The 25,392-nt window shown below is 41.0% G+C and overlaps 1 protein-coding gene across 2 annotated transcripts in view; it reads left to right on the forward strand.

Annotated features, from left to right (window-relative positions):
- Positions 1-23,729, forward strand: part of NREP (neuronal regeneration related protein) — a 33,344-nt gene extending 9,615 nt beyond the window's left edge. For both annotated transcript variants that reach the window (XM_065940501.1, XM_065940502.1), the window contains exons 4-5: positions 16,182-16,259; positions 21,948-23,729. In XM_065940501.1, the coding sequence (XP_065796573.1) occupies positions 16,182-16,259; positions 21,948-22,073 (204 nt within the window). In that variant the 3' untranslated portion in view covers positions 22,074-23,729. The remainder of the gene's footprint in view (positions 1-16,181; positions 16,260-21,947) is intronic.
- The last annotated feature ends 1,663 nt before the right edge of the window (positions 23,730-25,392 follow it).

A 25,392-nucleotide genomic window follows, 5' to 3' on the forward strand; every position in this document is an offset into this window, starting at 1 on the left:
ATACAAAACCAGCTCCTCAGTTCTGCGCTGCCTTCTCCACTCTTTAGACGGAAGAGGCCCTCAGAGTGTCCAGAAATTTAGTTTGGTGTAGTCTGCTGGAAGAGGACTCTCACCTTTAGGGTGGAGTCACACGTCCATCCGGAGTCCTGCTGCGGGATGTTGCTCTGCTTCAGGTGATCAGTGATGTATTGCCAGCGGTCCACAGTTTGCCTCTCAGCAATCTGTCAGTCATGACAGCAGAGCATCATCTGCTCTGGTTTCACAAGGTGATGAATTCTTTACAAATAAAATAATCGCCTGTTATTACCTCAGAATGGTTTCCGATTTCAGCCTTGTGCCTGAGAAATTGCTCAGTTGTGTCCAACTCTTTGCCATGCCATGGACTATATAGCCTGCCGGGCTTCCCTGTCCATGGGATTCTCCAGGCAAGAATAGTGGAGTGGGTTGCCATTCCCTTCTCTGGGAGATCTTGCCAACCCAGGGATCAAACCCAGGTCTCCTGCATTGCAGGCAGATGCTTTACACTGTCTGATCCACCAGGGAAGCCCTAGATTTATCTAGCTGGAGGTATTTTTAAACCCTTGATTTTAACTATGCTTGTTCAATATTCATCCCAACTCCCATAGACTAAAATACAAGCACTGTGCCTGTTTGAAGAGAAGGGAAGGATATTTAACAGAATGTGGTCAACGAAAGTAAGGTCTGTTTGCCCCTTTTATGCTGAAATTGGGAACCAGAGCCATTGATTGGAAAGAAAGGAGGAATAGCTGAATAGTTGTTGCCAGTGAAAATATGAGCCGGAGACCTGTACCAATAAGTAATTAAAACAAGAGGGAGATTCATAACGTGCACGAAGTTTTGGTGTGGTTGCCCAGTTCTAGCTCTTGTCCCTTCCCCACTCCAGCCCTTACTCAGATCACCATCACACACCGCTGTCCTTTGATTACTAGGGCAGGTAGCAGCCTTCCTGTCTGAATTGTGTTTGATACAATTCCAGCAGGGAAAAGTACTGCAGTCCACTGACCCAACAGGGGGAATTTACAAAAGTTGTTGTGTTTAAAATGGATCCAGGCATTTTGTGGTCTCTTGTTGAAAAAAGTCAATGTCAGATATAGTAGAAATTAGGAGAAGATACTGTGTTTGGCAGCCAACATTCAAAACTGTCAAGGAAAAACTGGATTCTGTGGTTAGATGAACAACACTAAGATACTTAAAAACGTGACCCAAGTAAGGGATTGTTATTAAGTACTTTTTCAAGAAGGGCTACTTCTTGCCCTTTGTGAAGTCATCATAGTGAAAGTTACCTAAAAGCTTATTGGGACCACGCTGGGAAAGTCTGCGCGTGCACATTTGCCAGGCAGCTGCTGAGCCTCCGTGTGCCGTGGTGCCCTGTGGGTTTGGCAGCACATGTTTGAGCATTTAGCCTAGTGCCTGCTGCCTTGTGGGGACAGTTAACACTGGCTGAAAAGGAGTACTGGGCAGAGAATGGACCTACTATTTGAGACATGCAATCTCATGGACTTTCTGAGGTAGCATCGTTATGAGAATTAAAATTTGAAAAGATGAAGTCGTTAATTAACCCGCTTCCCTGGTGGCTCAGAGGTTAAAGCGTCTGCCTGCAATGTGGGAGACCTGGGTTCAGTCCCTGGGTTGGGAAGATCCCCTGGAGAAGGAAATGGCAACCCACTCCAGTATTCTTGCCTGGAGAATCCCATGGACAGAGGAGCCTGGTGGGCTGTAGCCCACCAGTCCATGGGGTCACAAAGAGTCGGACACGACTCAGTGACTTAACTTTCATTTTCACTTTTCCTGAATAGATACCCCAAGATTTGGTGGCTTAGCTCTAAAAAAACCTTTTTTTAAAAAAAAAAATGTGTTTTCTTTGCTGTTTTAACACTTGCAGCCCAAACTAATGGGGAATTGTCTTTCCTAAGGTGTTCATTCTCTGGAGTTGAAAGCTACCTACCAAATATTCAATACTTCATAGAAAATAAGTACTTAGTAAATATTTCTTGATTTTTTTATTGGATAATTAATATATATACTCAACCGATTTAGTTAATACAGCATCAAAAATTCTGCCCACATCTTGGAGCCCTTCTCATGTTTGTAATTTTGATCCTTTATTACCTGGATTTGATTGTTTCCAAAGCCTGAATGCTCTGGACCCTATAAAAAAGCTGTATAACTGAAGCTCCATTTCACAGTGCCCTGTGGAGACTTGGGTCTAATTATACATCATGGAATGCCTCTGGCCCTTGTATGTTTTGCTCGTTTCTTGATAATAGAATCTTAAATTATTCTGATCTTGTTATCAAGGTCTGGGAGTCAAGTCTCTACATCTTTTCATTTCATCTTCATTAAACCTATTCCTTTTTTTTTTTTCTTCATGAGGACTGCTTTTTAAACTTTAATTTTATTATACAGGCTTAACTGTCTACACTGTCACAATCAATTCAATCAGAAATTCAATTAAATTTGGTTTTTGGCGTCATAGAAACAATTAATCTGATAATTAATGTGAATTTTTACCCGATTGATCAGTGTTCTTATGTTCTTTAGACAAAACCAGAGGTTCATCATGTCTTTGAATGAATGAATACAGTACTCTATATGTGGTTTGGAGATCACAAACCACTTTTCTTGTTGCATGCTATTTGTTACCTTCATGATAGTAATAACTAATGGTTATTACTGTGTTTCCAGGTTATTACCTGTGTTTCCATTTGTCCTTAGAACTGACTGCATTTCTTAGACTATGTTAATTAAAAGTTCCCAACTGGAATCAGGTTAGATTTGTTTTTCTTTCTGAATTACCATTCTTAATAGTTTATACATGCCTCTCTATTCTAATAAGTATTTATTTTCTTCCTCTTCAACTAGGATCACTTTATACTTATATGTAGTGTATGGTTTGCATAGCTGCATATTATTGATCAAGAATTTAATTCTCCTTTGACTAAACAGTTTGTCTTGAAATTTTGAAAAGCAAAGTTGCCGTAAACATGGTTTCCAATGGCATTTGTTGAAAGAAAGATATTCTGAATTAGGTTGTCCATTGCCAGGTCATCAGAGAAGTTGTTTGAGAGTTTATTTAGAGGTCATATTAAAACAATTTGGCTTCTCAGCAAATACCCTTTGTAATTACCTGCAGTGTTTGCTAGATATTTGTATTGTGCTGAACATTTCCTTCCAGGGAAAATTGAAAAAAGACAAAACTGGTGATCAGTGCTGCTTGGGTTTAATTAGACCCACAGTCGTAAGGTAGCCAAGTGAGAGTTGCTGCTCTAAGAGTTGTCTTTCCCCAGTGACTGTGGCAACACATGGATGCTGGCGAGCACGCCCTCTGTGCCCTGCAACAGTGCTGGGTTTGTTAGGCAAGTTATTTTTTTTAATTAATTTATTTAAATTGGAGACTAATTACTTTACACTGTGGTGGTTTTTGCCACATATTCACATGAATCAGCCATGGGTGTACATGTGTCCCCATCCTGAACCTCCCTCCCTCCTCCCTCCCCATCCCATCCCTCAGGGTCGTCCCAGTGCACCGGCTCTGAGCGCCCTGCCTCATGCATCGAGCCTGGACTGGTGATCCATTTCACATCTGATAATATACATGTTTCAATGCTTTTCTCTAAAATCATCCCACCCTCTCCTTCTCCCAGAGTCCAAAAGACTGGTCTGTACATCTCTGTCTCTTCTGCTATCTCGCATGTAGGGTCATCGCTACCATCTTTCTAAATTCCATATATATGCGTTAGTATACTGTATTGGTGTTTTTCTTTCTGGCTTACTTCACTCTGTTATTTTTGAAGGGCAGCTGTTTATCAGAAAACACACACACAAACGAAAACACAGCTAGCAGAGAAACAAATACTTTTGAGAAAACTACTCTTGATAGGAGGTGTCAGCAATCCAACTAACTTTCATCAGAAGGACACTAAGGAGAGATGCCCAGCACCTACTCAGGGGCTGAAAGCAGGTCCCGCTCTCGGGGGCCTCGTGGCGCCACTGCAGGTGGCTCCGGGGAAATAGCGGAGAAGACTGGTATGGACCAACCGTGTTCTTTGAGAAGAGAGGCTGCGTGTGCATCCTGTCTTCTCCATTTCTTGGATATTTGACCGTGGGCAAGCTTCCTGACTGCAGAGCGTCCTCCTCCATCAGACGGTGAGGCTGACCCAGGCCTGCTTGGTCCACCTGTCCCCGCCCTGTTGCCGTGGCCTTACATGGACTGATGCATTTCACCCTTTCAGCGGCACCCTGAGGCTTAAAGGGGTGTGCCTAGAAAACGTGCCTAAAATTAAAAAAAAAAAAATTATAATGAACTTCAGTGTGCATTTCCACAGAAAACTGTGGCTCTCCAAGTTTAAATATTCTGCCATTGTGGGTTCCAACAACGCTCATGTCTTGCTCACAGTTCTCTTCCTTTGGAGAAGTGTAGTTTTGCTGATTGGTTTACCATGGAAGAACTGAAGGAAAAGGCCCCAAAGATGTCAATATCAGTCTTCTTTTGTCTTCTCTTGTCTCAGAATGCAGTCAGGATTTAGAATGAAGTTCTGAGTTTCCAATGCTGTCTTTTTCATGCTAATTAGAATGCGAGTGATCCCTTTCCCAGGGAATTTGGCCTCCTAATGTGGCATTCCTTTTGCAGTCATCTTCATGATTCTGCAGGTATTTATTGGTGACTCCCGGTCCCAAAAGGCCTATCCATTTGGGTTGATGGCCACCGCCTGTGGCCGTCTCTGCTTCCCATGTCACTGCCAGGCTGGCCTTTGTCAGGGAGAAGCCACCGTCTGAGTCAGGCCGCGCTCAGTGGGGCTGAGAACCCAGGTGGTGGACAGGGGCACATCCATCCTAACCTTCTTCTGTTCCTCTGTGCTTTTAGCTTTTTGTCAGTTTTCATAAAGGACACTTGACCAGAAGCCTCGTAGTGCCCTGAGCACTTATGGTGTGTAGATACAGATCTGCCTATATTTTCCCCCTGTTTAAAGCCAAATTTCTTAAAAGATAATCAACTAGCATCTGATTTAAATAAAGTTTAATTACATCCTCTCCATGATAGAAACCACTTTCCCTCCAAATTTGGTGATCTGTTGTGATGCTGTTTGCTGTTGAAGAGTTATCTAGTCTTTAAATGACCAAGACGGTACACGACAAGCACTGAACTGTGAAATGACTTTTGGTAAATGCTGAGCAGTTTGCAGCTGCCAGCAGAAGAGGGTGCATTGATGGAAAGAGTGAATAACTTCTTTTGGAATGAGCACTTTGGGAGAAAATGCAAACTTTCTGGAAAAGTCAGTCTTGCATATGTCAGCAATAGGAATGCTTTGAAATTTTTCATAAGCTCATCAAAAGCAACTGGCTATCTCATTATTCACCCAGATCAAGAAAAACCCCAAATCCATATGTCCAGATAAATATTTATTCATTAGTTTTTAATTTAGGGCTTTAGGAAAAAAACCCCAGTTTCGAGGACTTTTTCTTCCACATTGTTGGTGAAAACTTTCATAGATTTTATTGAATAGCACAGTAACTTTAGAACAAGAAGAAAGAAAAATTAGCATTCTTGGTGAGTAGAAATCAGACTTCTTATATGAAGGTGAAATGCAGTATACCTAAAATTACTCAAACTGGCTAATAAAAGCAAGTCTAGATGTTTCCTATTAACCTTGGAATGTGCTTGGAAAAGGTCCTGCTAATTCCAGATGTCTAGTATTGGAAAGGGTATCAAGAGCATGACTCATTTGTGGCAGAGAATACAGTTCAAAAATTCACAAGTGCAGTTTGGTGCACTTGGGCCCAATATGGTGTTCTTTTCTTCCTTACGGCGTTCCTTGGTCATTCTGTCCTTCAGTCTTTTGCTCTCTCTCTTTCTTCCTCTCTTCCCTCCCTTCCTTCCCTTTCATCCTTCCTTCTCCTACCATAAAAGTAGGAGAAACACTGCAAAATGTGGTGTTTCTAATTTCTTGGTTGCAAATGAAAACCAATTTATATAAGGGAATAAGGTGGTCCAGACTTAGAACTCAGATGTGTTAAGTAAATATTTACTCTGGTTCCACTCCAGGGAGGTAAAAGATTTTATTAACATATTTGTTGAGGTCATGGGGCTAGGAAAAGCTTATGCTGTGCTTCAGTGCCTACGGGGCCTTTTTTTTTTTCTTTCTAGTTAACAAAGGCCAGTATTTTTTATCCTGCTGAAAAGAGCAAATGTCTTATTTTTGTGGCCTGTACTTTCTTATTGTTCACTCACAAACTGCTTAATCTCAAACCAGAGTTTTAAAAAGCTGCTCTATTTTTTCCCTTTGTCCAGAAAATCTCTTCTTAGATATCCTTTATGAGATTTGTTTCCAAGCTTTCTTCTTGTGCTTTTTCTCCTGGTTTACTTTGGGCTGTTATCAGCTGTTTGTATTTTGTTTTGTCTTCATCACTGAAAAGAAAAATCGCCCATTAAAAGTCTAGATTTGAAGTGTTGAACTTAATTCCTTGAGTCCAGTCCACAATTTGGCTCTGCTTAGCGTACCAGGCTGACCTCCAGCACAGGGGAGGGTGCCTTGGCAGAAATCTGAGAATTCCTCGATCAGTAACTCCCTTTTTTGGATTTATGGAGCCTTTACGTGGATTGCTTTGTGCTAAGCATGTTCCTATTGGAAAGGAATGAGGCTGGGATAAAAGGAGTTTGCACAGCACAAAATGTTTGCAACTGACCTCCGGTTCAGCGTGCTGGGTTCACCAGCTGCTCCTCCACCCTGCCTTGAAGCACATCCCATCCAAAGCCCCCAAACTCACACCGTGAACGGTTTCAAAGAGCAGTGACAAAGTTGGGTAATGTTAACCTTTTGTGGCTTGCTTCTGACTTGATTCCTTGCTCCTCTTTAAGTCTTTGTTTTTATTCTTAGAAATCAGATTTAAAAAGACTCAGCAGCCAAATGGGCAGAATATTATATTGTGGTACAGAATGACTGGGAAAGCTCTTTGTGCTGATGATTAATTTCACTTGTAAACACTTTCATTTTGTTGCCAGTGAGGAGACTTCCTTTTCCTTTCTCTGCCTAGTTGAAATCTAGAAATGAGATTCCACAGCTGTCAGGCTCCCACATATTCATCAGCAGCCTCTCAAGATGGCTTCACAATAGACAGAGTGAATCTAGAGTATTCCACTGTTAAAACTCTGAACACAGCTTGTTTCAAACACCCCAGCTCACAAAGGAGAGAAATGAATCTTTTGCCTGCCTGACATGTCATCATGGGCATTAATATAATCTGCTGCAATATAAGAGTAAAATGTGGACATTTTCTGTGCCCATAGTAAACATATCTGCCCCCAAAGCAAAGTTAATTCGATGGACTTAATTGGCTTGTGTGCTGCGAACCACAATTGTCTCCCCCACCCCCATTTCTACAGGTTAAGAACTTATCAGGTCATAGGAAACCAAGAGTGTCAGCAGTGTCTTAAAAGACCATCCCTTCCTTTCCAGTAGGAGGGCATTTGTGGTTGAGTGCAATAGTCAAGTGTTTGTAATGCTTTCTCTGCAATTATCCATTGGTTACCACAGCCAGCTTGTGTGTGTGTGTGTGTGTGTGTGTGTGTGTGCATGTGTGCATGCACGCGCACACGTGTGCACTTAAATTAGATCCCTGCATGTTTCACTTAGTTCTTGAACCAGAAGAATATTTGCCAACTTAGGGACCAACACATTTATTTTACTTTCTAGAATGTGCAGAGATGACATCCAGTATCTGAATGACCCAATGTTCTGCATATTTTTCTTTTTGTCTTCTAGTTGCAGTGCATTTTCCCCACTGTGTACTCCATCTCCAAGCAGCATTCACAGGGTTAGGCAGGTCTCTAGAGAGACAGCTCGGCACATCATCTTTTGGCACCATCTAATCTTTGATGTAATACTGTTCAGAGAAAATGATCCTTGTAACTCATTTATGGTTTCAGTTTACATTCTGTCCTCTCACATGGCTAGTCACACCTGGGAGCAGACCAGCTTTTGAGGGAGATTCTTAATAGGGCCACTTCAAAGGGTATTTGCAGAAATGAAGTGCATGTGTGTGCACATGAATTCTCCTGTATTACAGTACTGGGTTTCATAACCTCCCAGCCAATTAGGCAGAATAGAAGATGTACACACATGCACACGCGTGTGTGCACGCACGCACACACACACACACACACACACACACACAGTAATTGGCAGAGAGATTATAAAATATACTCCTTTGCTGCTCAAAGAATTAATTATGCACATTGGACATCTGCTGCTCTGGTTCACTCTTCTAATTGCAGGGGGTGGGCACCTATCTTTGATAAATCATAAAAGGGCCATTGTTTAAGCACATAGAACTCCACCAAGGGTAGAAAATAATTATAATTATGGTTGTTAACAACCAAGCCATGCAGCATCTTCATCACGGTTTTCTCAGAAGGTATGTTAACCGGTAAAGTAAGCAACATATATATGTGTGGTGCATTTAGACTCCAAATAAAGCCATGATCCTGCCTTTGAAGATTGTTCTCATCTAACAGTCTCCCCAAAGAAGTACTGATAAAGACGGTGAGTAGAGGGAAATATGAATTTAGAAACAGGTAATAAATAGATATAATTCAAAATTTTCATGCAGTATGGTAGAAGTGATAGGAAGCATGTCAGTTAGATTGATTCTGTATATGGACTATGTTGTTATTCTTTAGTTGCTAAGTCGTGTCTAACTCTTTTGTACCCCATGGACTGTAGCCCATCAAGTTCCTCTGTCCATGGGATTTCTGAGGCAAGAATCCTGGAGTGGGTGTCCATTTCTTTCTCCAGGGGACCTTCTTGACCCAGGGATTAAATCCACATCTCCTGCGTTGGCAGGTGAATTCTTTACCACTGAGCCAACAGGGAAGCCCTAAATTTTGGTTTATTTCTTACAAGATATTCCCATGTGCTTGCATTTCTGAGATGCTCACACCACCACCTCTAAGAGAGAATTTGATGAAGATGATAATTGGTCTTTATGAAGAACACAAACTTGAATCCAGAAAACTGAATATATGGGAAACAATTTAAGCCATGTGTTCACTTCCCGAGCATCATTTGACATATACCAAGAAGAATGAGCAGCCTTGGGGGTCCAACAATAACAGGTGAACCACAAAAAGATAGATCAACTTACCCTTTTCTCTGACCTACATGTCATCAGCACTTGAAAGCCTCTCAACCTTCCATCTTCCTTGGTTTGCATCTGGCAGCCTTTACATACCCTTGCAAATCTGCTCACTGCCACCCTCATTTCCTCTGTTTACAGTGCTACTGGGTGTCTTGCTAAATGTTGGTTTTGTTTGTTTTTTAAATCTATTTAATTGTCAGATAGATATCCTGACAACTATTATATTTGACATAACCTATACTTTTTAAAAAATTGCACCTAAAGGAGACTGTATTCATTTCTAGTCAAAGCTATGGTTTTTCCAGTAGTCATGTATGAATGTGAGAGTTGGACTATAAAGAATGCTGAGTGCCAAAGAATTGATGCTTTTGAACTGTGGTATTGGAGAAGACTCTTGAGAGTCCCTTGCACTACAAGGAGATCAAACCAGTCAATCCTAAAGGAGGTCAGTCCAGAATATTCATTGAAAGGACTGATGCTGAAGCTGAAACTCCAATACTTTGGCCACCTAATGCAAAAAACTGACTCACTGTAAGAGAGTCAATCTTTCTGCTGGGAAAGATCAAAGGCAGCAGGAGAAGGGGATGACAGAGGATGAGATGGTTGGATGGCATCACCGACTTGATGGACATGAGTTTGAGCAAGCTCCAGGAGTTGGTGATGGACAGGGAAGCTTGGCATGTTGCAGTCCATGGGGTCACAAAGAGTCGGACACCACTGAGCAACTGAAGCGAACTGATTCATTTCCTAGGGCTGTCAAAACAAAGTACCACAGACTAGATGACTTAACAGAAATGTACTTTTTCACAGTTCTGGAGTCTTGGAGTCTGTGGTCAGGGTTGGTTTCTTCCGAGGCATCTCCCCTTGGCTTGTAGATGACCATCTTCTCCCAGTGTCGTCACATGGTATCCTTGTGTGTATGTGTGTCCTAATTTCCTCCTCTTGTAAACACACTGGTCATATGGATTAGGGTCCACCCAGATGACCTCGGTTTAACTTAATTACCTCTTTATATAGCCTATCTCCACATATAATTTGAAGTATTACCGGTCAGGACTTCACATATGGGCATCAGGGGGAACACAGTTCAGCCCATACCACATTTAAACGATCTTTTAGATCATTAAGTGATGTTTTAGAGGATCTGTCACCCCTACTGTCCCTCTCACCTGCTCATTGATTTGAGCCCCTAGGAGACAGGAACTCTATTTCTCTTCTGGTGGTATCCAGAGTCTAACTGTCCAGCACACTGCAAGTATTTTACAAACTTCTGGTGAATGCCGGCAAGCACAGAAGTATTCTGAGTTAGAGAGTAAAGATAAGGATTGTCATTGATATTTTTTCTCTTAAGTCATTCATATTCAGTTCAGTTCGGTCGCTCAGTCGTGTCCGACTCTGCGACCCCATGAACCTCAGCACGCCAGGCCTCCCTGTCCATCACCAACTCCTGGAGTTTACCCAAACTCATGTCCATCAAGTCGGTGATGCCATCCAGCCATCTCATCCTCTGTCGTCCCCTGCTCCTCATGCCCTCAATCTTTCCCAGCATCAGGGTCTTTTCCAATGAGTCAGCTCTTCACATCAGATGGGCAAAGTACTGGAGTTTCATCTTCAACTTCAGTTCTTCCAATGAACACCCAGGACAGATCTCCTTTAGGATGGACTGGTTGAATCTCCTTGCAGTCCAAAGGACTCTCAAGAGTCTTCTCCAACACCACAGTTCAAAAGCATCAATTTTTCGGCACTCAGCTTTCTTCACAGTCCAACTCTCACATCCATACATGACCACTGGAAAAACCATAGCCTTGACTAGACGGACCTTTGCTGACGAAGTAATGTCTCTGCTTTTTAATATGCTGTCTAGGTTGGTCATAACTTTTCTTCCAAGGAGTAAGCGTCTTTTAATTTCATAGCTGCAGTCACCATTTGCAGTGATTTTGGAGCCCAAATAAAATAAAGTCAGCCACTGTTTCCACTCTTTCCTTGTCTATTTCCCATGAAGTGATGGGATCAGATGGCATGATCTTAGTTTTCTGAATGTTGAGCTTTAAGCCAACTTTTTCACTCTCCTTTTTCACTTTCATCAAGAAGCATTTTAGTTCTTCACTTTCTGCCATAAGGGTGGTGTCATCTGCATATCTGAGGTTATTGATATTTCTCTCGGCAATCTTGATTCCAGCTTGTGCTTCTTCCAACCCATCGTTTCTCATGATGTACTCTGCATAGAAGTTAAATAAGCAGGGTGACAATATACAGCCTTGATGGACTCCTTTTCCTATTTGGAACCAGTCTGTTGTTCCATATCCAGTTTTAACTGTTGCTTCCTGACCTGCATACAGATTTCTCAGGAGTCAGGTCAGGTGGTCTGGTATTACCATCTCTTGAAGAATTTACCACAGTTTATTGTGATCCACACAGTCAAAGGCTTTGGCATAGTTAATAAAGCAGAAATAAATGTTTTCCTGGAACGCACTTGCTTTTTCGATGATCCAGTGCATGTTGGCAATTTGATCTCTGGTTCCTCTGCCTTTTCTAAAACCAGCTTGGACATGTGGAAGTTCACGGTTCACGTATTGCTGAAGCCTGGCTTGGAGAATTTTGAGCATTACTTTACTGGTGTGTGAGATGAATGCAATTGTGCAGTAGTTTGAACATTCTTTGGCATTTTCTTTCTTTGGGATTGAAATGATACTGGTGATAGAATATTGGAGTTATTAGAATAATTGGAATTATTGATGATAGAAGCAAGGTCCAGTGCTGTAAAGAGCAATGGTCCATGAATCAAGGCAAATTGGAAGTGCTCAAACAGGAGATGGCAAGAGTGAATGTAGATATTCTAGGAATCAGCAAACTAAAATGGACTGGAATGGGTGAATTTAACTCAGATATCCATTATATCTACTACTGTGGGCAGGAATCCCTTAGAAGAAATGGAGTAGTCATCACTGTCAACAAGAGAGTCCTAAATGCAGTACTTGGATGCAATCTCAAAAATGAAAGAATGATCTGTGTTAGTTTCCAAGGCAAAGCATTCAGTATCACAGTAATCCCAAGTCTATGCCCCGAGCAGTAATGCTGAACAAGCTGAAGTTGAACAGTTATATGAACACCTTCAGGACCTTTTATAACTAACACCCAAAAAGATGTCTTTTTCATTATCGGGGAGTGGAATGCAAAAGTAGGAAGTCAAGAGACACCTGGAGTAACAGGCAAATTTGACCTTGGAGTACAGAATGAAGCAGGGCAAAGGCTAATAGAGTTTTGTCAAGAGAACACACTGGTCATAGCAAACACCCTCTTCCAACAACACAAGAGAAGACTCTACACATGGACATCACCAGATAGTCGACACTGAAATCAGATTGATTATATTTCTTGCAGCCAGAGATGGAGAAGCTCTATACAGTCAGCAAAAACAAGACCGAGAGCGGACTGTGGCTCAGATCATGAACTCCTTATTGCCAAATTCAGACTTAAATTGAAGAAAGTGGGGAAAATCACTAGACCATTCAGGTTCAGGTATGACCTAAGTCAAATCCCTTATGATTATACAGTGGAAGTGGGAAATAGATTTAAGGGACTAGATCTAATAGACAGAGTGCCTGATGAACTATGTGTGGAGGTTTGTGACATTGTACAGGAGGCAGGGATCAAGACCATCCCCAAGAAAAAGAAATGCAAAAAAGCAAAATGGCTGTCTGAGGAGCCCTTATAAATAGCTGTGAAAAGAAGCAAAGTGAAGAGCAAAGGAGAAAAGGAAAGATATACCCATTTGAATGCAGAGTTCCAGAGAATAGCAAGAAGAGATAAGAAAGTCTTCCTCAGGGATCAACGCAAAGAAGTAGAGGGAAACAAAAGAAAGGGAAAGACTAGAGTTCTCTTCAAGATAATTAGAGATACCAAGGGAACATTTCATGCAAAGATGGGTTCAATAATGAACAGAAAAGGTATGGAGCTGACTGAAGCAGAAGATATTAAGAAGAGGTGGCAAGAATACACAGAAGAACTGTACACAAAAGATCTTCATGACTCAGATAATCACGATGGTGTGATCACTCACCTAGAGCCAGGCATCCTGGAATGTGAAGTCAGGTGGGCCTTAGGAAGCATCACTATGAACAAAGCTAGTGGAGGTGATGGAATTCCAATTGAGTTATTTCAAAGCCTAAAAGATGATGCTGTGAAAGTGTTGCACTCAGTATGCCAGCAAATTTGGAAAACTCAGCAGTGGCCACAAGACTGGAAAAGGTCAGGTTTCATTGCGATCCCAAAGAAAGGAAATGCCAAAGAATGCTCAAAAAAGTCATTCATATTAGAGTCTTCAAAACACCACAGGTATAAGAAAGAATGAAGCTGTTATGTAGGTAGCATTTCCAATAATCTACCACCCTTTCCCAAAACCAAAAAATAAAAGTTTATTCCCCTTTAGATTTCTGTGTCCAGGGATGTGCTGAGTTCTTAAGAGACCAGTCAGGGAGGTGTTAAGAATGTAAATGAGATTCTTCTGTCTCTTCCATTTTGGGGTTAAAATTCTGACTCTGAAGAAGACTATATGAATTTATCACAAAGCCAAAATTACATTTATCTTTCATAACACCTATGATGATTATGATTCACACACTAAAAAAAATGCCTAATTAGAAATGCCTTTGGTCACTTTATAGCTAAACTGACATGTTGCACAAAAGCAAATCTGAGGTATGGAAGGAAGTTTACTTAGTCGTGAGTTGCTAACAGATACTCATGTTCCTGAGTTCATTGGCAAATATCATTGGCTGTTTTTCTTTAAAAAAGGAAAGTTCTTGAAAAAAATTATAATAAGTATTGTGACTAAGTATAACAATTTCTGAGAGGCAAGCTATTTTCCCCTACAGATCCAGCCTGGGTTGCTTTGGTATTGATGCTTTGAACCTAGAAGTTAAATGCTAATGTTGTGTCATTTTGTTAAAATAGTATATCACAGAAAAGCAGAAGAATACATATATAACATTTAGTTGATTTTGCTTTTCATTGCATCCATGTGCCTACTAAGCTTATATATGTATTTCTATCAATATTTTTGGTTTACAGTGAAATATTTTTTCTTGCTAATACCTCTCATGTTTTTAATTATACTTAAAGCATGCCTTTATAATCAGTAATACAGAGATGTCATCAGCTTTTATCTGTTTATATTAAGTAACCTTACAGTGGATCCCAATCTGAGATCTAAAATTTTCCAGAGTGGGATTTTGTGTGCTGTGACTTTCTTTTAAGCCTCAAAGCAAAGCATGTGTATCTAAGATTGCAGTTTTGTTTTCTTCACCCATTCCTGGTTAAAGAGAATGTTGTGGTGGCTGTTTGTCCCAAATGAGGCAGATGGTGGAATTTTACTAGAAGGAGATGAACAGAGGAGGGGAAAGCTGAGCAAGAGGAAGGAGTTTGAGATTGGGGGAACCACATGGCCCAGAAAGCAGGCCCAGTCCAAAGTCAGAAAACAAGCCCAGTTTTTGCAGGATGAGCTTTCCAGTATTTAAGACCTAAATGTGTATGGTGGCTGTGGGCTGGTGTAATTGTGAAAGAGATGTAGTAGGCAGTTTGCATTCTGGAATAATTTGAGGGCATCTTTAAGGTGCCAATAACTGAAATCCTGCTTTAGAACTGGGAATCTGGCTTGAGTTTGAGCCCTATCCTGTACACTATGTGACCTTTTTGAGTTGCAGTTTCCTTTTCTCTGTAATGATAAGACCTAGTCAAAATTTATAATCAGGATAAATTAGGTAATGTACACAAAATTGCTTTGTTCAGTGGCATGTGCCATAAATGCTACTGGAGTTGAGCAAAGATAGTTTCTGTTAGACTGTCCCACAGAACCTGCACAGCCATCCACATTTCATGCCTCAGACCAAATGGATTGATTGGGACATTGATATCGTTGTGGTGAGCCCAATGATTAGGCTACCACATCTAGTGCTTTCAAAAACAAACCAAGAAAAGACACATAAGTCTCTTTGATAACTGATTAATGAAGTGAGATTCTTAATGTCATTTATTAAATGTAAAGCTTATTTACAGCATTTATAGAATCAGATCTGCAGGGGATCTCATCTAATTTTCTCCCCTCCCTTCAAGAAGGGCTGTATCAAATGTAAATTAGCCCTGACAGATGGTGATTGGATTCAGTTTCTAAATTTCTTAAGGAAAATTTCAGTTTTCCTCTCTAAATTCTTTCAGTAATTTAACAATTCTTATGCCAAGTTTTTCCTTACAGCTGACCTAAATCTGTACTTGTAAGTCCTTCCTTATCCCCCTCCTCCAGTCTTTACCAGAGATAGAGAACAGCTGGCCAGCAACCTTCTTATGATAATAACCCTTTTCAGTATTGAAAAAAGAGTTACTCAGTTGGACTCAATCGCTCCATCTTGTCCACCCCTGCTCCAGCCTCCACCCCCTGTTCATTAGCTAGTCTTGTCTTCTCTGAATCACTCATGACGATGCCGCCATCCCTTGCCCTGTCCCTGTCTCAGACCCTTGATACTTCCAAGCAGCTGGGCAGACATGTGGCTCTGGGGAGGAGGCAGGCTGCTGCTTCCTCTCCTTGCTATGCTTTATGCATCATTGAACCTTCTAATAAATGAATCAGGATAACCCTTAACAGTGTTGGGTGAGTACATGGCACATTTATCTCATAAACATTGAGTTCTGCAAGGATACTAATCACAGGTTGCTTTGAAAATTGGGCCTCCCCAGTGCCTTAGTTTGCTTAGGCAGTCAGGCCATGACGCTACCACTTTGCATGCTAAAGATAACACTGATTGATATCTCTGCTCTCTTGAACTTAGTCTTAGAAGACACTGAGCTAAAACTCTCCTGAGTGTAGAGTATGCACACTGACTGAATGAGAGAATGGGCTTCCCCAGCTTTCTAAGTTGCAGTTGGGAAATAAGTGACCATTGAGGACAATTGAGCTCATTAAGCTGATCCCAAGAGGTTTCAGAGTGGCTCCTGTTTTTAATCTGAATGTGTATGCTTCTTTGTCTCTCTAGGTTTATTACCCAGAGCTTTCTGTCTGGGTCTGTCAAGAACCATTTCCAGACAAGGAAATGGAGGGAAGGCTTCCTAAGGTAAGATCTCCTGCTGACATTTTGTTAAGGTGTTTTGTTTTTTTTTTAATATAGAAACAGAAACAGCTATTCCTCATTTTAATACTCATTACTGTCTACTATAATAATCCCCTTATGGCAGAAAGTGAAAAGGAACTAAAAAACCTCTTGATGAAAGTGAAAGAGGAGAGTGAAAAAGTTGGCTTAAAGCTCAACATTCAGAAAACTAAGATCATGGCATCTGGTTCCATCACCTCATGGGAAATAGATGGGGAAACAGTGGAAGCAGTGTCAGACTTTATTTTTTGGGGCTCCAAAATCACTGCAGATGGTGACTGCAGCCATGAAATTAAATGATGCTTGCTCCTTGGAAGGAAAGTGATGACCAACCTAGATAGCATATTAAAAAGCAGAGACATTACTTTGCCAACAAAGGTCCGTCTAGTCATGGCTATGGTTTTTCCAGTGGTCATGTATGGATGTGAGAGTTGGGCTATGAAGAAAGCTGAGTGCCGAAGAATTGATGCTTTTGAACTGTGGTGTTGGAGAAGACTCTTGAGAGTCCCTTGGACTGCAAGGAGACCCAGCCAGTCCATCCTAAAGGAGATCAGTCCTGGGTGTTCATTGGAAGGACTGATGCTGAAACTGAAACTCCAGTACTTTGGCCACCTCATGCAGAGTTGACTCATTGGTAAAGACCCTGATGCTGGGAGGAATTGGGGGCAGGAGGAGAAGGGGATGACAGAGGATGAGATGGTTGGATGGCATCACCGACTCAATGGACATGAGTTTGGGTAAACTCCAGGAGTTGGTGATGGACAGGGAGGCCTGGCGTGCTGCGATTCACGGGGTCGCAAAGAGTTGGACACGACTGAGCGACTGAACTGATAATAATCCATTAACCTGATACCATAATCCATAACCTATTATCATCTTGGAAATAACATGTAGTACAAAAAAAAGAAAAAGAATATCCTGATATCCTGTGACTCTTACAGTTCATATTATCTTTCTTTCTTGATGCCCGAAGTCCAAAGCAAATTTTCATTTAAGAATCATGGAACCAATTTGTCAGCTATACATTTTACAGATTTTTTAATTTGTTTGTTCCATTCTGATATAGATAAATCCAAATATGAATATATCTAACTAAAATATCTCCTAAAAGTATAGATGATGATAATATTTTCTGGTAACAATACCTGACTATCTGATAAAATTACCCATGAAACAAAACAGAAAGAATATTAAAAAGCTGCTATATTTTTTCTTCTAAGTTTTAGGCCCAAAAGTATTTTCTATTAACATGCTTTTATTGCTCGGACATTTTCAGTGTGACAGTTTTCTGCCGTAAGAAAATTTGTAAAATTTACATTTTATTTTTTCAGCAGTATTTCAAAACAGCAACAGAAACATTTACCAATTTTTTACTGTAGATACCTTTGAACTTTGCTTGTTAGGGTAAATTTCAATTTGACCTTAAACAAGGATGATTGTATTTTTTACCACTGACCTGTTGATTCTGTAATTTAAAAAAATAGAGACCATTGAAAATACAATTTCCATTTAAAAATTTCTTGACCAATGGAGAGGACTCCCCAGCTATCACTGTCATTTCAACTTTGGTAAACTATCTTACTTGCCTTTAATGGTTTCAGCAATTTCCTACCTTTTACTGACAGGCAGACATTAGTTAAAGAGATTATGTCGACTGGCAGTTTGCACTGAGAGAAAACAGTCCTAAATCACTTTGAATCTTTCAGAGAATTTCTGAAGGTCAAGGTCGAAATCACTGGCAAGAAAGTACGTGAACTAAATGATTTGGTCCCTGCCTGGGCTAGACTTTTTCTGATCTTGTAGAGTTGGAGTGGAAGTGAGCTAAAATACAGGTGCTTTATTTAAAACACACTCACACCCCACCACTGTACCACCAGGGTTGCTGTAGTCTAGACATTCTTTGCTGGACCATCTCAGGGCATAATTTCTCTGAGTAGCTGAGGGTAAAATGTGATCATGGAAGGGATGAGGGGAAGTATAGCCTTTTTATGAGTGCCTGCCCCATTCAGGAGCCCAGAGTTCATGTCTTTGATACTGGTAGCATCAACCAGACAAGCAAGACTGGCCAAATTCCTCCGTGAGGTCAACAGTGCCTCTGTTTCCTCTTGAAAGGCCATCTGAGTCTAGGCCTTGTTGGCATTGAGATATGTTCCAGGGGGCTGGTGGATCCTGGAATTCAGGTCTTCTGTTATTTTGAGCTCTTTCCTCTCTAAATATATGAATAGTATTTTAAGCATAATATATTTGTCCTTTTTCTAGCTGTTGCCTTCTGGAAAAGTACATCTTTGCATAATCATAAGAAAAACAATCCTGGCTTACTTGGCCCAAAACACATTATTGAGTAACTGGGGGACTCATGTACTAACAATTATTGGCAGGGAGAACCACCCAGAAGCACAGTCTCTGGGGACCCCTAGACACGTATCTGTATCTCCTCCTCCAGCCTTTTGGTTTATTCAAGTTCCTCAGTCCTATAGGGACCATTATATGGGGATGATGGAGGGAAATAGCACAATTTTTGCATAAAATTCTTCCAAGGTCTAACTTGTGGAAATAAGACATCTTCCTGTCTCCTCTTTGAAATACCTCCTTGTTGCAGAAGCTTGAAGTTCCTTCAACGGGGGCAGAGATATCTTTTTTCCTTTCTTTCTCTCTCTCTTTTTTTTTAATGAATAGGAGGTAGGGACTGAAGTCTAGTGAATTCCAGTCTCCAAAGGAAGGATGCACAGAACTTTAGCTCCCCAGGGTGTCTCATATCAGAACTCCCTGCAAGGTTTGTCACCACTGCGTTGCTGTCCTCCAGTTACTTGGGTGGCTCCCATATAGCTTGTTAATTTTAGGGCAGGCTGGAGGGACTGCTTTTGTCCCTCTTGCCTTAAAATCTAATAGACTGTTCAGTCCATAGGAGCCATGCAGAACGTGAATAATGAAGGAAGGACACATCTGAATATTTGGGGGTCTCGAAAGAGAGAAAAAAAATACTAAAAATGGTAAATTCAAATCTGAAATAATCTTAGAATTTTGTTTTCCTGGAAGAACTTCTTTCCAAATTAACCATATCCCACCCAGCTCCCACCCATCTCCCATCCATTTTCCTGTATTTTTTTTTTCATGGAAATATGAGAGTAGTAAGACTGAGATATATAAAGACTAACTGATGTTCTGTATACTCACTTAAGAATAAGTCTTAAGTAGGCAGTTTTAAGGCCAGCCATGATGTTAAGAGAAGTGTGTTGCAAACTTTTGATTTCCTTTTCTAGGCCTATGATAGTTAGCATTGAATTCTTCATTTGTCTAAAACTTGTTTGTCATATCCTGAACCGTGATGCTCACTGGTTGATATGGGAGGAGAAACAAACATTATTTTAAAGACATCAGGTTTCAAAGGATTTCTTTTTTAAATAGTGGGATTGCATGCCAAAATTTCAAAATTGAAATTATTTTCACAAAAGAAAGGAATTGCTCGATATAATGCTTTTGGATATTTTTCTGGATCCTTTAGGGCATGTAAATGATGAATAAAATTTTAATTTAACTTTCTGGTTTGGCCCTTTTGGCATTTAATGATACCAAAACAACCTCTAAATCACAGACTAAGACTGGAACATTACAGTACATACTGAGTAGATTTTATATACATTCTGAAAATGTTACATGCTCTAAAAGTCTGAGATTTTTGAAAAAAAATTAGATAAAACAGATGTGTAATATGAGAACACTGTACGGTAAGTAAAACTTCTTAAAACTGAATTATCTGTTATATTTAGTTCACTCTGGGGTTGCTGAGTGAACCGAACAATTTGGTTTCAAGTTGTTTGGACGTCTCTGATTTCTGAATTCTTCAGTTCAAGTTCAGTTGCTCAGTCATGTCCGACTCTTTGCAACCCCATGGACTGCACCTTGCCAGGCTTCCCTGTCCATCACCAACTCCTGGAGCTTTCTCAAACTCATTGAGTTGGTGAAGCCATCCAGCCATCTCATCCTCTTTTGTCACCTTCTTCTCCTGCCTTCAATCTTTCCCAGCATCAGGGTCTTTTCCAGTGAGTCAGTTCTTCACATCAGGTGGCCAGAGTATGGGAGCTTCAGCTTCAGAATAAGTCCTTCCAGTGAATATTCAGCACTGATCTCCTTTAGGATGGACTGGTTGGATCTCCTTGCAGTTCAAGGGACTCTCAAGAGTCTTCTCCAATACCACAGTTCAAAAGCATCAATTCTTTGGTGCTCAGCTTTCTTTATGGTCCAACTCTCACATCCATAGATGACTATTGGAAAAACCATAACTTTAATTAGATGGACCTTTGTCAGCAAAGTAATGTCTCTGCTTTTTAATATGCTGTCTAGATTGGTCATAGCTTTTCTTCCAAAGAACAAGTGTCTTTTAATTTCATGACTGCAGTCACCATCTGCAGTGATTTGGAGGCCAAGAAAATAAAGTCTGTCACTATTTCCATTGTTTCCCCATCTATTTGCCATGAAGTGATGGGACTGAATGCCATAGTCTTAGTTTTTTGAATGTTGAGTTTCTTAAAAAGATTCAAATATGGTAATTTGTAGACTACAAAGCATGATTATCACTTTAACCCAAGTACCTATATCCAGTCAAATTAGCTTATTATAACTATCCTTTTAGAACACGTGGCCTTAACAAAAAGAAAAAAAAAAATCCCAACAGATCTTTTAAAACCATAATGGATTTTTTTTTTTTTCCCCCAAGAAAATTCCTATACTTAATGGTTAGGCTAAAAGAGACTCTTGTCATATGTTCACTGTTTTCATTCCTGAGTGGGGCATGACATCTAGTTGTGATAAGACCTTTATTTTGTATCATTGCTTGGGCAGGTGGGCCTCATTGTCCTGTCCTCCTGCTGTTTGATTGTGGTGGGGATCTCCTCCCCGTGGGTGCTCAATGGGTCCTCGGTCACAGTGTATTTGGATTCTCCTAGTCGGATACACAAAACCTCACTCATCAGAATTGTGAAGATAGACTAGAAGAGCCCCAGTCAGTCCCAACTAGCTGAGTCTCCCGCTCTTCTGGCCCTGGTTTCCCTCTTGTCTCCTCTCTTCTGCAGCTGCTGCCTGCCCACCCCCAGCCCACATGATTTCCCTCCCAAACACTCCCATGTCTTTAGTACCCACTTTTGGTTCTCACTGTAAGGCCTATAGGGCCTGGGCCACTTGCTTCTAGAATAAAATGTTCATAAATTATATTTGTTGCAGTTGTGATATGCTTTAAATATTTTAACTATTATAAAACAATTATCCCTTTCCACCACAGTCATTCAACTCTTAAAAAAAAAAAAAAAGCATTAACACTCCTAGGAACCTCTCACCCAGTCTTCTGTCAGGCCATATTTGATCCCAGAAAGTGTTTTTAGAACCCTGACTTTGGGGAATGCTGCCTCCCACATGGCTGGGCTCAGCCCTTAGAGAAGCACTTGATTCTACTGCAGCCAAGGCAGCTAGTGTTTAATGACTTCATGCCCTCACAGGCCTAATATTTACATTCAGGTGAACTGTGTTTAATATGTAAACTCTGCAAAATGTTGGGAGTCAGGGATAAAGTTGGGAGGAAGAAGCAAAAATGTTCAAGTGGTTTTAAAAGCATGACTCAGTGTATTTCTTTTTGTGTGTGTCTGTCTGTGTGCTCTTCAGGGAAGACTTCCTGTCCCCAAGGAAGTGAACCGCAAGAAGGATGGCGAGATCGGGGCTGCCTCCCTGACTCCACTTGGCAGCAATGAACTCCACTCCCCAGGAACCAGTTACCTCCACTCTTTTTAATCACCTCCATTTGTATTACATATGGTGTATGGGTATTGATGAGGTCATGGTATCATATATGGGATTTTTTTCTGTGTAAATCATCAAGTATAAGAAGAAACTATGGGACTCTGAGCCTTGCTTTAGAGATTTTACAGTGGACAAATAGGTATCATCAAACCAGTTTTTAATCATTCTGACTCAAGTGAAAACGCTCAGAATTTCACACTGTGAATCCACGTTTACAACCCTTACAGGTGGGCCTTCAGGCCTGGTTTGCTACGACAGTCTTCCACAACTCAAACCCCCTCTGCTCTCACACAACCGGTCCACTTCTGCCTTTTCACTCACACAGCTCCTGACTGCTTCTTGCAGAGGCTGAGAGTCCCCTTTTTTTTTTTTTTTTTTTTCATTTAGATGTAACAAGCCTAGTAGTTTATGTTCATCAATTGTCTGTATATCTCTATATTTTACCCATGTACTCTTTTGATGTATAGAAGTAGTTTGAAACTCATCGTTTCCTTGTGGTAAGTGACCGAGAAGCTGCCACAGGACCTGAGACACTGATGAATGGTGCTATTTTGGACTTTCAACATGCTCCTTGGCGAGGTAGCTCTGATGGAGTTATTTTTTATTTTCATGTTCTAAGAAGGTGTTGGTACTCTGTTTCCCTGAATGTCGTTCTCTAGACTGGATTGACCTGTTCTCCTCGTGTCTTCAGTGTGGCTTTCTTCGTCAGCGTTGGGGGTTGAGCGGGTGCCACCGCGGGGCAGGAGACCCCGGCTCACCGGCTGGCACTCCCGGACACGCAGTCACTGTAGCGGGAGCAATCACAAAACTGTAATTTCCTTACCAAATCTCTTCCTTTCGGTAGCCTCGCCTGCCTAACTTAGTGAACGAAAAGCAATAATTTGACAGGCGTTTTTAGGTGTCTCTTTTGGTTCTTTCATTTGAAAGAATATTCAGGGGGAAAGGGGCAAACTCTTTTTTTTCCCCTTTTTATAAATGCCCTCTGGGTGGGGGGGGGGGAGGTGGGGGAAGAAATCCCCCAAATTAGCATCCCAGTAGGAACATGAAAGTTACACCTTTCCCAAAAATTAGGTTGAAGAAAATGTCTTTACCAAAAACAAAAATTCTTTCTTTAAAAGGCAGAGCACTCTTTTTCAACAGTCCTGATAAGCAAGGTGTAGATTTTACATTTTTGTCCTTGCTCCCAATGAAATGGATAAACAAAACTACAATCAGACAATACCATCTACTCACGGAATGTTGTTGTGTTAGCCAGTCTGAAAGCCCACCTTGATTTTTATATAACTGTCTTTTAGCTCTTCCTTTGACAGGGCAGGCTTCGTTCTGAACTGTCCCGCTTCTGACTGTTACACACCGACTGACGCATGCGCTGCACTTCTTCCTTCTCTTCTCGCTCCCCATTGGCCTGAGTTTCCTGTGCATTTCCCCCCTACCTCCTTTGTTAGAGTAGGTATATCCGCTGTGTAAATAGAGCAAGAAAACAGTATTCTGCATCTGTGGCATTTACGTAGAGTTGCAGTTGTGTACTGCTGAATATGCAGGCTTTTGTAACAATGTGATCTTTACTGATGCACTCACGACAAGTACCCAATGTATTTTAGCTATTTTAGTAGTATTTGTTCAATAAATATGCAAGCTGTATGGTAACTGGCTTGGCTCATCATTGGGAAGGCCTACTTTTGAATACTTTCACTGTCTCATGTTAATTCATGTGCTCTCAGAGACCCAAAAGTAGATCCAAGGGCAAATATCAAAAGAGATAGAATCAGCTCTGCCTTTCATGCATTTTGCCTTCTGAGGGTTTTATGAGATGAGGGCCTAGGCAACGGCTCATTAGGATGGTACTTGTAGAGCTGCCTATGGATACAATGGAGAATTAAACCAAGACCCTTTTATTTCTGCACTTTTGTTTTGCTCTTTCAGTGCACTCCCTCACACCTCAAAACATTCTTTTTTGCCCTTGCCATAAAGACTTACTCTGTGGGGTTTTTAACCCATACCAAAAGATACCTAACCTTGCTTCTTCCTGGAATATTTGTATATACTCACAAAAGTGTATAAACATATAAGAAAAGTCTTGTAAGTGGCTAGAATTTTGAGATAGAATTTTAAGTCTTGAATTCACATGTACCCAGCTACCTGTAATCTAGCAAATGATAAGATAAGCATCACCAGAACCTTCTGGAGGTGTCCTGGGATGCTGAAACCCAACAATTCAGGGAATTTATTCTCTCCCTGTGTATGAGAAATGCTAGCTGGTCCATCCTCATCTATTATCAGTGAAACTTCAGTTGGGTGTACATATTAATACAAGTTGTTAAGTTGACTGGTAGTAAACCCTACTACTTAGCTATTTGGGTTTCACCAGAACGGGCTAAGAAGCAGATGTCTAAGAGCCAGAGAGAGACCGGAGAGGAGCCGAAGATAGCATTGCCCCAAGCTGGGAGTTCAGGCTTTGGAGAAAGGGGATCAGATGCTGTCTGGGGAATCTTGGTTCTTGACACCTCTGTTTGTGTCAGGAGGGACTTTTAAATTGGGGAATTGCTTTTGAAATTAATGCATATCTCAGATTTTGGTCAAGATTCTTATTTTATCTTAACGTTTAATCTTATTAAGAGAAAGGAGCTTTAGGGCAGAATTGCCTACCAGATCATCGGAATCTTCTCAACTTGGAAGAAAATTGTTAAATGGGGCTACACTGTTTTGGTAATCCCACCTAAGGTAAGTACTTCTAAATGTAAGAGAAGTGCTCTTCAAATACAATTACCTTTCATCTTATATTGTTACTATTTTCCTCACTCAGGAGGCTCCCATCACTTATATGTGTTATCACAGCTGTGAGGGGTTACATGTTGCCTTCTTGCTCTTGTTAAACTCAGAACAGAAAACGTGATGAGACCAGGCCAGAGAGATGGTAGTCTGGGTTGCTTTATGCCCCTCTATATTAATCTTTTGCCACATAACAACCACACTTGACACCTTGGAACAACATAAGTTTATTGTCTCCTGGATTCTGTTGGTTAGGGGTCAGGAGCAGCTGAGCTAGTGGTTATGGCACAGCATTTCTTCTGGGTTTACAGTCAAGAGGTCAGCAGGCTGCAATTATCTGAAGGCTTAACCAGGGCTGGAGAATCAGCTCCCAGTGTGGCTTGCTCACATGGTTGTTGGCAGGAGAATTCAGTTCTCCCACACATGGGCTTCTCCACAGGGCCACTCACGTGTACTCATGACCTCTGGCTTCCCCCACAGTGAGTAATTTAAGAGAGAGCTGGGAGCAAGCCATAATGCCTGTGAACTCTTCTCAGAAGTC

This window comes from Muntiacus reevesi, chromosome 7, assembly GCF_963930625.1.
Source record: "Muntiacus reevesi chromosome 7, mMunRee1.1, whole genome shotgun sequence".
Classification (NCBI taxonomy): Eukaryota; Metazoa; Chordata; class Mammalia; order Artiodactyla; family Cervidae; genus Muntiacus; species Muntiacus reevesi.